The 13,236-nt window shown below is 50.6% G+C and overlaps 1 protein-coding gene across 5 annotated transcripts in view; it reads right to left on the bottom strand.

The window, feature by feature from the left end:
* Nucleotides 1-13,236, bottom strand: part of garnl3 (GTPase activating Rap/RanGAP domain like 3) — a 235,873-nt gene that overhangs the window by 22,100 nt on the left and 200,537 nt on the right. For all 5 annotated transcript variants that reach the window (XM_045692952.2, XM_045692967.2, XM_045692961.2 and 2 more), the window contains one exon: nt 5,767-5,979. In XM_045692952.2, the coding sequence (XP_045548908.1) occupies nt 5,767-5,979 (213 nt within the window). The remainder of the gene's footprint in view (nt 1-5,766; nt 5,980-13,236) is intronic.

Raw genomic sequence — 13,236 nt, 5'->3', positions numbered from 1 at the left:
AGACGTGTTCGTCGTAAATGTTGTCTTTTTTTTCCTTCGTCTTTTTTGTATATATTTCAATTTCTTTTTCCATTTTTAAATTAAACATACCTTCCGGCAACCCGTCTCACCCAATGTGATACGGATCCACTATTTTTAGACCTTATAGCTAGAACCTCCATCAGAAGCTAACCATCAGATACTAACCAGCTAATTAGCTACTAGCTATTTAGTCATTGCTAGTCCCTGCTAGCGGCTTTTAACTCTAGCTCAGAAACCAGACGCATTTACCATGGATAATAACCGTCAGTCTGCACAACGCCAGTCTGCTCAGCACGATGTCAACCCTGAGCATATCAGGACTGCTTTTCTCCACCATTACTCCAGATTACTCCATTACTGGACCATTATTCCAGATCCTCGCAGCTAGCTAGCTGCTACCGAGTGGCCCAGCCCCGAAGCTAGCCTTAGAACCAGGCCCATCTCCCGGCCTGCTCAGTGGACCCTATGATCACTCGGCTACACAGCTGATGCCTCCCGGACTCTTCACTAACACGACTAGAAGCCACTACATCGCCGGATTCCTGCCGTAAGCTCTGGACCTTTGTATCGGATCATCGCAACTAGCTAGCTGCTACCGAGTGGCCATAGTGGCTAACGCTCTTGACCCGAAGCTAGCACCAGTTAGCCTTGGGCCAGGCGCATCTCCCGGCTAGCAAACGATATTACTCCAGCTACATTCCTTCTTTTTCCAATTGGCCTGCACCCTTTGTCGACATGAAGCCCCGCAGATCCATCACGACTGGTCTGCTGACATAATTCCATCCGATGTGCCCTCAACCGGCCTTTGTCGTATGTCAATGAAGACGCTTCTCCTAGCCCCGGCCTGCTAACTTATGAACGCCGTGTCTCCCGCTTGCTAGCGTAGTAACGACTTCCCTGTTTCATCTATTGCTGTTCACTGGACCCTATGATCACCTGGCTACATAGCTGATGCCTGCTGGACTGTTCATCAATCACGGTACTCCATTTTGTTTGTTTTGTTTATCTGTCGGCCCCAGCCTCGAACTCAGGCCCTGTGTGTAGTTAACTGACCCTCTCTGCCCATTCATCGCCATTTTACCTGTTGTTGTTGTCTTAGCTGATTAGCTGTTGCTGTCTTACCCCGTTGTCTTAGTTAGCTCTCCCAATCAACACCTGTGATTGCTTTATGCCTCGCTTTATGTCTCTCTCTAATGTCAATATACCTTGTATACTGTTGTTTAGGGTAGTTATCATTGCTTAATTTTACTGCGGAGCCCCTAGCCGCACTCAACATGCCTCAGATACCTCTTTTGTCCCACCTCCCACACATGGGGTGACCTCACCTAGCATAACTAGTACCTCCATAGTACCTCCAGAGATGCAGCCTCTCTTATCGTCACTCAATGCTTAGGTTTACCTCCACTGTACATTATGCCCTGAATCTATTCTACCATGCCCAGAAATCGGCTCCTTTTATTCTCCGTCCCCAATGCACTAGACGACCAGTTTTGATAGCCTTTAGCCGTACCCTCTGTTCCTCGGGTGATGTGGAGGTTAACCCAGGCCCTGTGTGTCCCCAGGCGCTCTCATTTGTTGACTTCTGTAACCGTAAAAGCCTTGGTTTAATGCATGTTAACATGAGAAGCCTCCTCCCTAAGTTTGCTTTACTTACTGCTTTAGCACACTCCGCCAACCCTGATGTCCTTGCCGTGTCTGAATCCTGGCTTAGGAAGGCCACCAAAAATTCTGAGATTTCCATCCCCAACTACAACATTTTCTGTCAAGATAGAACTGCCAAAGGGGGAGGAGTTGCAATCTACTGCAGAGATAGCCTGCAAAGTTCCATCATACTTTCCAGGTCTATGCCCAAACAGTTCGAGCTTCGAATGTTTTTGTTTTGTCTCTCACTGTTGCTGCCTGTTATAGATCCCCCTCAACTCCCAGCTGTGCCCTGGACACCATATGTGAATTGACTGCCCCCCATCTATCTTCAGAGTTCGTTCTGTTAGGTGACCTAAACTGGGATATGCTTAACACCCTAGCCGTCCTACAATCTAAGCCAGATGCCCTCAATCTCACACAAATCATCAAGGAACCCACCAGGTACAACCCTAAATCCGTAACCATGGGCACCCTCATAGATATTATCCTGACCAACTTGCCCTCCAAATACACCTCTGCTGTTTTCAATCAGGATCTCAGCGATCACTGCCTCATTGCCTGCATCAGTTATGGGCCCGCGGTCAAACGACCACCCCTCATCACTGTCAATCGCTCCCTAAAACACTTCTGTGAGCAGGCCTTTCTAATCGACCTGGCCCAGGTTTCCTGGAAGGATATTGAACTCATCCCGTCAGTTGAGGATGCCTGGTTGTTCTTTAAAAGTAATTTCCTTAAATATGCCCCTTTCAAAACATGTAGAACTAAGAACAGATATAGCCCTTGGTTCACTCCAGACCCGACTGCCCTCAACCAGCAGGAAAACATCCTGTGGCGTACTGCACTAGCATCGAATAGTCCCTGCGACATGCAACTTTTCAGGGAAGTCAGGAACCAATACACACAGTCAGTTCAGAAAGCAAAGGCTAGCTTTTTCAAACATAAATTTGCATCCTGTAGTTCTAACTCCAAAAAGTTCTGGGACACTGTAAAGTCCATGGAGAATAAGAGCACCTCCCCCCAGCTGCCCACTGCACTGAGGCTTGGAAACACAGTCACCACAGATAAATCCACGATAATCAAGAATTTCAAAAAGCATTTCTCTACAGCTGGCCATGCTTTCCTCCTGGCTACCCCAACCCCGGCCAACAGCTCTGCACCCCCCACAGCTACTTGCCCAAGCCTCCCCAGCTTCTCCTTCACCCAAATGCAGATAGCAGATGTTCTGAAAGAGCTGCAAAACCTTGATTACTAGTCTGTTCAACCTCTCTTTCGTATCGTCTAAGATTCCTAAAGATTGGAAAGCTGCCGCGGTCATCCCCCTCTTCAATGGGGGAGACACTCTAGACCCAAACTGTTACAGACCTATATCCATCCTGCCCTGCCTTTCGAAAGTCTTCGAAAGCCAAGTTAACAAACAGATCACTGACCATTTCGAATCCCACCGTACCTTCTCCGCTGTGCAATCCAGTTTCCAAGCTGGTCACGGGTGCACCACAGCCACGCTCATGGTACTAAACGATATCATAACCGCCATCGATAAAAGACAGTACTGTGCAGCCGTCTTCATCGACCTGGCCAAGGCTTTCGACTCTGTCAATCACCGTATTCTTATCGGCAGACTCAACAGCCCTGGTTTCTCAAATGACTGCCTCGCCTGGTTCACCAAATACTTCTCCGATAGAGTTCAGTGTGTCAAATCGGAGGGCCTGTTGTCTGGACCTCTGGCAGTCTCTATGGGGGTACCACAGGGTTCAATTCTCGGGCCGACTCTGTTCTCTGTATATATCAATGATGTCGCTCTTGCTGCGTGTGATTCCTTGATCCACCTCTACGCAGACGACACCATTCTATATACATCAGGCCCTTCTTTGGACACTGTGTTAACTAACTTCCAGACGAGCTTCAATGACATACAACATTCCTTCCGTGGCCTCCAACTGCTCTTAAACACTAGTAAAACTAAATGCATGCTCTTCAACCGATCGCTGCCCGTACCCACCCACCCGACTAGCATCACTACTCTGGACGGTTCTGACTTAGAATATGTGGACAACTACAAATACCTAGGTGTCTGGCTAGACTGTAAACTCTCCTTCCAGACTCATTTAAGCATCTCCAATCCAAAATTAAATCTAGAATCGGCTTCCTATTTCGCAAAAAAGCCTCCTTCACTCACGCTGCCAAACATACCCTTGTAAAACTGACTATCCTACCGATCCTCAACTTCGGCAATGTCATTTACAAAATAGCCACCAAACACTCTACTCAGCAAACTGGATGCAGTCTATCACAGTGCCATCCGTTTTGTCACCAAAGCCCCATATACCACCCACCACTGCGACCTGTATGCTCTCGTTGGCTGGCCCTCGCTACATATTCGTTGCCAGATCCACTGGCTCCAGGTCATCTATAAGTCTTTGCTAGGTAAAGCTCCGCCTTATCTCAGCTCACTGGTCACCATAACAACACCCACCCGTAGCACGCGCTCCAGCAGGTATATTTCACTGGTCATCCCCAAAGCCAACACCCACTTTGGCTGCCTTTCCTTCCAGTTCTCTGCTGCCAATGACTGGGAACTTATTGCAAAAATCGCTGAAGTTGGAGACTTATATCTCCCTCACTAACTTTAAGCATCAGCTATCTCAGCACCTTACCGATCGCTGCAGCTGTACATAGCCCATCTGTAAAAAGCCCACCCAACTACCTACCTCATCCCCATATTGTTTTTATTTACTTTTTCACTCTTTTGCACACCAATATTTCTACTTGCACATCATCTGCACATCTATCACTTCAGTGTTAATTTGCTAAATTGTAAATACTTCGCTACTATGGCCTATTTTTTGCCTTACCTCCTTACCCCTTTTTGCACACACTGTATATAGATTTTCTATTGTATTATTGACTGTATGTTTGTTTATTCCATGTGTAACTCTGTGTTGTTGTTTGTGTCACACTGCTTTGCTTTATCTTGGCCAGGTCGCAGTTGTAAATGAGAACTTGTTCTCAACTGGCCTGCCTGGTTAAATAAAGGTGAAATAAAAATGTAAAAATATGTAAAAAATTAACTATAGGCTATCTAACTAACTACCCAACGATTATTGACTTGATTATTCCCGTCATGCTTAGCTAAATGGTATAGTAGTTGTGCGTTCTCAATGGACATACGGGTGCTTTCGTAAATTCGCTTTGGCCATCTATTCAGATTTCAGAGCACTCAAGTCAGAGTGTACCAGAGCGCAGAATAATGAATTTACGAGAGCTCAACACCCGTTGAATATGGCGGTGTTAGTAAATGTCGGCAAAAAAGCGTAATTAAATTGTTGCCAGCAGCACAGTTACAGTCAAGGGCGAGTTAAAAGGTCAGAGTGGTCTCATTTGTGTCTGGAAGTAGCTAGCAAGCTAGCCAATGTTAGCTTGGGTGCTTGACTGCCGTTGTAATTGCAGAACGCTCAAATCCTTGGCCCGAGCATCCAGTGTGCGCTCCGAGAGTGAAATGCTCTGAATTTACAAACGGACAATCTGACAAGGCTTTGAATTTACAAGCGCACTCTGGCACTCCAGCTTGAATTTAAGAACACACCCGAAGTCGTAAAATGTCTAACTAGTAATGTGTTATGCTAGCAAGAGGTTGCATAGCAACAGCATCAACTTCCGGTAGACAGGCGAAGAGCTAGTACGCTCAACTGAAAGCATACTGTTATTTTACAGTATACTAAAATGAACTAATAGTATATAGTATGTAGTATATACTCATTAAGTATACAGTATGTTAGTATGGGTATTCAAACACAGCTATAACCTACAAGCTAAATTGCTCTATGGTCGCTGTGATGGGAAAGAGGGGGTGACAAGAACTAATTAAAACAAATTATATTATAACTTTCTGAATGCTGTGTCAGGTGTGTGTGTGTGTGTGTGTGTGTGTGTGTGTGTGTGTGTGTGTGTGTGTGTGTGTGTGTGTGTGTGTGTGTGTGTGTGTGTGTGTGTGTGTGTGTGTGTGTGTGTGTGTGTGCGTGCCTGCCTGCGTGTGTGTGTGTGCATCTATGTGTGTGTCGTCAGGGGTGTGTATGTACAGTCCAGTCTTGGTGCCTCACTCACCCAGAAGCTCCTTACGGGTGCGGCTGGCGATTTCTTTGATCTCCATGCGGGACAGAGACAGGGTGTGTGAGGCCCCCTGCATGGGGGCCCCCGCGGGGGCTGTCAGGCCCGTCACCACCTTGTTGACCAGCGGGGACTTGAGGGGCCTCTCGATGCTGCGGCCCACTAGGTTACTCAGTGGGATCTTGAAGATGTGCTTACACTGTGTCTCACCTGGAGGGTGAAAAGCAGAGATACAGAGAGAGTGGGGAAGGATAGAGAAGGAGAGATACAGAGAGTTGGGATGGATGGAGAAGGAGAGATACAGAGAGAGTGGTGATGGATGGAGAAGGAGAGATACAGAGAGTTGGGATGGATGGAGAAGGAGAGATACAGAGAGTGGGGATGGATGGAGAAGGAGAAATACAGAGAGAGTGGGGAAGGATGGAGAAGGAGAGATACAGAGAGTGGGGATGGATGGAGAAGGAGAAATACAGAGAGAGTGGGGAAGGATGGAGAAGGAGAGATACAGAGAGTGGGGAAGGATGGAGAAGGAGAGATACAGAGAGAGTGGGGATGAATGGAGAAGGAGAGATACAGAGAGAGTGGAGATGGATGGAGAAGGAGAGATACAGAGAGAGTGGGGATGGATGGAGAAGGAGAGATACAGAGAGAGTGGGGATGAATGGAGAAGGAGAGATACAGAGAGAGGGGAGATACAGAGAGTGGGGATGGATGGAGAAGGAGAGATACAGAGAGAGTGGGGATGGAGAAGGAGAGATACAGAGAGTGGGGATGGATGGAGAAGGAGAGATACAGAGATTGGGGATAGATGGAGGAGGAGAGATACAGAGAGAGGGGGGATGGATGGAGAAGGAGAGATACAGAGAGAGTGGGGATGGATGGAGAAGGAGAAATACAGAGAGAGGGGGGATGGATGGAGAAGGAGAGATACAGAGAGAGTGGGGATGGATGGAAAAGGAGAGATACAGAGAGAGGGGGATGGATGGAGAAGGAGAGATACAGAGAGTGGGGATGGATGGAGGAGGAGAGATAGAGAGAGGGGGGATGGATGGAGAAGGAGAGATACAGAGAGTGGGGATGGATGGAGGAGGAGAGATAGAGAGAGGGGGGATGGATGGAGGAGAAGAGATACAGAGAGAGGGGGATGGATGGAGAAGGAGAGATACAGAGAGTGGGGATGGATGGAGGAGGAGAGATAGAGAGAGGGGGGATGGATGGAGGAGAAGAGATACAGAGAAAGGTATTTCGGTGAGAGAGAGACATTTCAACACCAGGCAACTTCAGGCAATGACGTTATGGAGACCTCCTTAGACTGGTTAGTTTACCACACACACACACACACACACACACACACACACACACACACACACACACACACTAGAGGAACATGTGTAAGAACAGGAACATGAAGAACATGATCATGTCATGTTCCAATCAAGCCTACTCTATCTAAACTAATAACATGACTCAGTGACACAGTGTGCGATCGATTTATGAATTCATCATCGTTGCCATATCAACACTGTGTAATATAATACGACTACTCAGTTACAGCCATTTACAGCTATCCATCAATTATTCAACGTTTGGGATCAATAATTAAACGACTGTTTGAGTCAAAGTAATTGGATACTTAATATCTTCGTAGCAGCACCGCATTCCAGTCTCTGTAGTCTGCTGTATTCCAGTCTCTGTAGTCTGCTGTATTCCAGTCTCTATAGTCTGCTGTATTCCAGTCTCTGTAGTCTGCTGTATTCCAGTCTCTATAATCTGCTGTATTCCAGTCTCTGTAGTCTGATGTATTCCAGTCTCTATAGTCTGCTGTATTCCAGTCTCTATAATCTGCTGTATTCCAGTCTCTATAGTCTGCTGTATTCCAGTCTCTATAGTCTGCTGTATTCCAGTCATTATAGTCTGCTGTATTCCAGTCTCTATAGTCTGCTGTATTCCAGTATAATCGTCTGTATTCCAGTCTCTATAGTCTGCTGTATTCCAGTCTCTATAGTCTGCTGTATTCCAGTCTCTATAGTCTGCTGTATTCCAGTCTCTGTAGTCTGCTGTATTCCAGTCTCTGTAGTCTTCTGTATTCCAGTCTCTATAGTCTGCTGTATTCCAGTATAATCGTCTGTATTCCAGTCTCTATAGTCTGCTGTATTCCAGTCTCTATAGTCTGCTGTATTCCAGTCTCTATAATCTGCTGTATTCCAGTCTCTATAGTCTGCTGTATTCCAGTCTCTATAGTCTGCTGTATTCCAGTATAATCGTCTGTATTCCAGTCTCTATAGTCTGCTGTATTCCAGTCTCTATAGTCTGCTGTATTCCAGTCTCTATAATCTGCTGTATTCCAGTCTCTATAGTCTGCTGTATTCCAGTCTCTATAGTCTGCTGTATTCCAGTCTCTATAGTCTGCGATATTCCAGTCTCTATAGTCTGCTGTATTCCAGTCTCTATAATCTGCTGTATTCCAGTCTTTATAATCTGCTGTATTCCAGTCTCTATAGTCTGATGTATTCCAGTCTCTATAGTCTGCTGTATTCCAGTCTCTATAATCTGCTGTATTCCAGTCTCTATAGTCTGCTGTATTCCAGTCTCTGTAGTCTGCTGTATTCCAGTCTCTATAGTCTGCTGTATTCCAGTCTCTATAGTCTGCTGTATTCCAGTCTCTGTAGTCTGCTGTATTCCAGTCTCTATAGTCTGCTGTATTCCAGTCTCTGTAGTCTGCTGTATTCCAGTCTCTATAATCTGCTGTATTCCAGTCTCTATAATCTGCTGTATTCCAGTCTCTATAGTCTGCTGTATTCCAGTCTCTATAGTTTGCTGTATTCCAGTCTCTATAGTCTGCTGTATTCAAGTCTCTATAGTCTGCTGTATTCCAGTCTCTATAGTCTGCTGTATTCCAGTCTCTATAGTCTGCTGTATTCAAGTCTCTATAGTCTGCTGTATTCCAGTCTCTGTAGTCTGCTGTATTCCAGTCTCTGTAGTCTGCTGTATTCCAGTCTCTATAGTCTGCTGTATTCCAGTCTCTATAGTCTGCTGCATTCCAGTCTCTATAGTCTGCTGTATTCAAGTCTCTATAGTCTGCTGTATTCCAGTCTCTATAGTCTGCTGTATTCCAGTCTCTATAGTCTGCTGTATTCAAGTCTCTATAGTCTGCTGTATTCCAGTCTCTGTAGTCTGCTGTATTCCAGTCTCTATAGTCTGCTGTATTCCAGTCTCTATAGTCTGCTGTATTCCAGTCTCTATAGTCTGCTGTATTCCAGTCTCTATAGTCTGCTGTATTCAAGTCTCTATAGTCTGCTGTATTCCAGTCTCTATAGTCTGCAGTATTCCAGTCTCTGTAGTCTGCTGTATTCCAGTCTCTGTAGTCTGCTGTATTCCAGTCTCTATAGTCTGCTCTATTCCAGTCTCTATAGTCTGCTGTATTCCAGTCTCTATAGTCTGCTGTATTCCAGTCTCTATAGTCTGCTGTATTCCAGTCTCTATAATCTGCTGTATTTGTCACGCCCTGACCAGGTGAACTCTTCTATTTTGGTCAGGGTGTGGCATTTCTATAGTTTATTTTCTATGTTTTTGGTATAGCCTTGCTTTGGGGCGTATTTCTATGTTGGGTGCTGTCGATTCCCAATCAGAGACAGCTGTCGCTAGTTGCCTCTGATTGGGGAATCATATTTAAGTTCCTTTTCCCCCCACGATGTTTGTGGGTTGTTGTCTCTTTTTGTTGGAGCAGTAGCGATACGTTTATTCTCTGTTTTGACCGTGTTATTTCAGTCTGTAATAAATAACATGTGTTCGCTCCCAGCTGCGCCTTGGTCCACTTCTTCCTTCCTGCACGACGATCGTTACAGAACAACCCACCAAACCAGGACCAAGCAGCGGGAGGAAAAGGAGAGCGAGAGATGGGCTCGCGAGGGAAAGGAGTTCTGGACCTGGGAGGAGATCATGTCGGGGAAAGGACCCTGGCGGAAGGATTCCCAGGTCGAGGAGGTGATGCCAGCCGGTGGAAGGAGTCGCAGGCGGCGGTCTTTGAGGCCCGGAAGACACCCCCAAGAAATTTTTTGGGGGGGGCTAATGGGGTGGTCCGGAAGGGCAGAGGAAGAGCCCAGACCACTGCTCTCGTGGGGGATAACGGCGAAGGAGGAGGCAAAGATGTGGCAGGTCCTGGAGGACCTGCGTAGGGACAGCGTGGAGGAAGAGCCTTGGGTAGCAGAGGTGCGCACGGTATTGCCAGTGCGCCTGCACAGCCCAGTGCGCTCTGTGCCAGCGCCCCACATTTGCCGGGCTAGGGGGAGTGTTCAGCGAGGACGTGTTGTGCCGGCTCAGCGCTCCTGGCCTCCGGTGCCCCTTCTCGGTCCGATGTATCCTGCGCCGAGGACGCGCACTGTGTCTCCGGTACGGCTGCACAGCCCAGTGCGTTCTGTGCCAGCGCTCCACACTTGCCAGGCTAAGGTGGGTGTTGAGCCAGAACGGGTGATGTCAGCTGTGCACTCCAGACCTCCAGTGCGCCTCCTCGGTCCAGGATATCCGGCGCCGCTTATGCGCACTGTGTCGCCGGTGTGCGGTCACAGTCCAGTCCGGCCCGTCCCTGCTCCCCGCACCAGGTTAGTGGTGCGTGTCCCCAGTCCTGTCCGGCCCATCCCTGCTCCCCGCACCAAGCCAGTGGTGCGTGTCCCCAGTCCTGTCCGGCCCATCCCTGCTCCCCGCACCAAGCCAGTGGTGTGTGCCCCCAGTCCAGTCCGGCCCGTCCCTGCTCCCCGCACCAGGTTAGTGGTGCGTGTCCCCAGTCCTGTCCGGCCCATCCCTGCTCCCCGCACCAGGTTAGTGGTGCGCGTCCCCAGTCCAGTCCGGCCCGTCCCTGCTCCCCGCACCAAGCCAGTGGTGTGTGCCCCCAGTCCAGTCCGGCCCGTCCCTGCTCCCCGCACCAGGTTAGTGGTGCGTGTCCCCAGTCCTGTCCGGCCCGTCCCTGCTCCCCGCACCAGGTTAGTGGTGCGTGTCCACAGTCCTGTCCGGCCCATCCCGGCTCCCCGCACCAAGCCGGTGGTGCGTGTCCCCAGTCCAGTCCGGCCCGTCCCTGCTCCCCGCACCAGGCCCACGGCGCGTGTCCACAGTCCGGCACGGCCTGTGTCCGGTCCACCGGTGACCAGTCCTGTTCCGGTTGGCGGCTCCGCTCCGGAGCCTGAGCATGCCGCTCCACCGTGGTCCAGTCCGGGCCAGAGGGGTAGGGCTAGGGTGGAGGCAGGGGGAGAAACACGCCCGGGGCCAGAGCCTCCACCGAGGGTGAGGCGCCCACCCGGGTCCCCCCCCCTAATAGACTTTAGGTTGGTGCGCCGGGAGTACGCACCGTTGGAGGGGGGGTACTGTCACGCCCTGACCAGGTGAACTCTTCTATTTTGGTCAGGGTGTGGCATTTCTATAGTTTATTTTCTATGTTTTTGGTATAGCCTTGCTTTGGGGCGTATTTCTATGTTGGGTGCTGTCGATTCCCAATCAGAGACAGCTGTCGCTAGTTGCCTCTGATTGGGGAATCATATTTAAGTTCCTTTTCCCCCCACGATGTTTGTGGGTTGTTGTCTCTTTTTGTTGGAGCAGTAGCGATACGTTTATTCTCTGTTTTGACCGTGTTATTTCAGTCTGTAATAAATAACATGTGTTCGCTCCCAGCTGCGCCTTGGTCCACTTCTTCCTTCCTGCACGACGATCGTTACAGAACAACCCACCAAACCAGGACCAAGCAGCGGGAGGAAAAGGAGCGCGAGAGATGGGCTCGCGAGGGAAAGGAGTTCTGGACCTGGGAGGAGATCATGTCGGGGAAAGGACCCTGGCGGAAGGATTCCCAGGTCGAGGAGGTGATGCCAGCCGGTGGAAGGAGTCGCAGGCGGCGGTCGAGGAGGCCCGGAAGACACCCCCAAGAAAACATTTTGGGGGGGCTAATGGGGTGGTCCGGAAGGGCAGAGGAAGAGCCCAGACCACTGCTCTCGTGGGGGATAACGGCGAAGGAGGAGGCAAATATGTGGCAGGTCCTGGAGGACCTGCGTAGGGACAGCGTGGAGGAAGAGCCTTGGGTAGCAGAGGTGCGCACGGTATTGCCAGTGCGCCTGCACAGCCCAGTGCGCTCTGTGCCAGCGCCCCACATTTGCCGGGCTAGGGGGAGTGTTCAGCGAGGACGTGTTGTGCCGGCTCAGCGCTCCTGGCCTCCGGTGCCCCTTCTCGGTCCGATGTATCCTGCGCCGAGGACGCGCACTGTGTCTCCGGTACGGCTGCACAGCCCAGTGCGTTCTGTGCCAGCGCTCCACACTTGCCAGGCTAAGGTGGGTGTTGAGCCAGAACGGGTGATGTCAGCTGTGCACTCCAGACCTCCAGTGCGCCTCCTCGGTCCAGGATATCCGGCGCCGCTTATGCGCACTGTGTCGCCGGTGTGCGGTCACAGTCCAGTCCGGCCCGTCCCTGCTCCCCGCACCAGGTTAGTGGTGCGTGTCCCCAGTCCTGTCCGGCCCATCCCTGCTCCCCGCACCAAGCCAGTGGTGCGTGTCCCCAGTCCTGTCCGGCCCATCCCTGCTCCCCGCACCAAGCCAGTGGTGTGTGCCCCCAGTCCAGTCCGGCCCGTCCCTGCTCCCCGCACCAGGTTAGTGGTGCGTGTCCCCAGTCCTGTCCGGCCCATCCCTGCTCCCCGCACCAGGTTAGTGGTGCGCGTCCCCAGTCCAGTCCGGCCCGTCCCTGCTCCCCGCACAAAGCCAGTGGTGTGTGCCCCCAGTCCAGTCCGGCCCGTCCCTGCTCCCCGCACCAGGTTAGTGGTGCGTGTCCCCAGTCCTGTCCGGCCCGTCCCTGCTCCCCGCACCAGGTTAGTGGTGCGTGTCCACAGTCCTGTCCGGCCCATCCCGGCTCCCCGCACCAAGCCGGTGGTGCGTGTCCCCAGTCCAGTCCGGCCCGTCCCTGCTCCCCGCACCAGGCCCACGGCGCGTGTCCACAGTCCGGCACGGCCTGTGTCCGGTCCACCGGTGACCAGTCCTGTTCCGGTTGGCGGCTCCGCTCCGGAGCCTGAGCATGCCGCTCCACCGTGGTCCAGTCCGGGCCAGAGGGGTAGGGCTAGGGTGGAGGCAGGGGGAGAAACACGCCCGGGGCCAGAGCCTCCACCGAGGGTGAGGCGCCCACCCGGGTCCCCCCCCCTAATAGACTTTAGGTTGGTGCGCCGGGAGTACGCACTGTTGGAGGGGGGGTACTGTCACGCCCTGACCAGGTGAACTCTTCTATTTTGGTCAGGGTGTGGCATTTCTATAGTTTATTTTCTATGTTTTTGGTATAGCCTTGCTTTGGGGCGTATTTCTATGTTGGGTGCTGTCGATTCCCAATCAGAGACAGCTGTCGCTAGTTGCCTCTGATTGGGGAATCATATTTAAGTTCCTTTTCCCCCCACGATGTTTGTGGGTTGTTGTCTCTTTTTGTTGGAGCAGTAGCGATACGTTTATTCTCTGT

The sequence above is a fragment of the Salmo salar genome, chromosome 01, assembly GCF_965601325.2.
Source record: "Salmo salar chromosome 01, fSalSal1, whole genome shotgun sequence".
In the NCBI taxonomy this organism is placed as follows: Eukaryota; Metazoa; Chordata; class Actinopteri; order Salmoniformes; family Salmonidae; genus Salmo; species Salmo salar.
The sequence above is the reverse complement of the archived record's forward strand: the minus strand, read 5'-3'. Positions and strand labels throughout refer to the sequence as shown.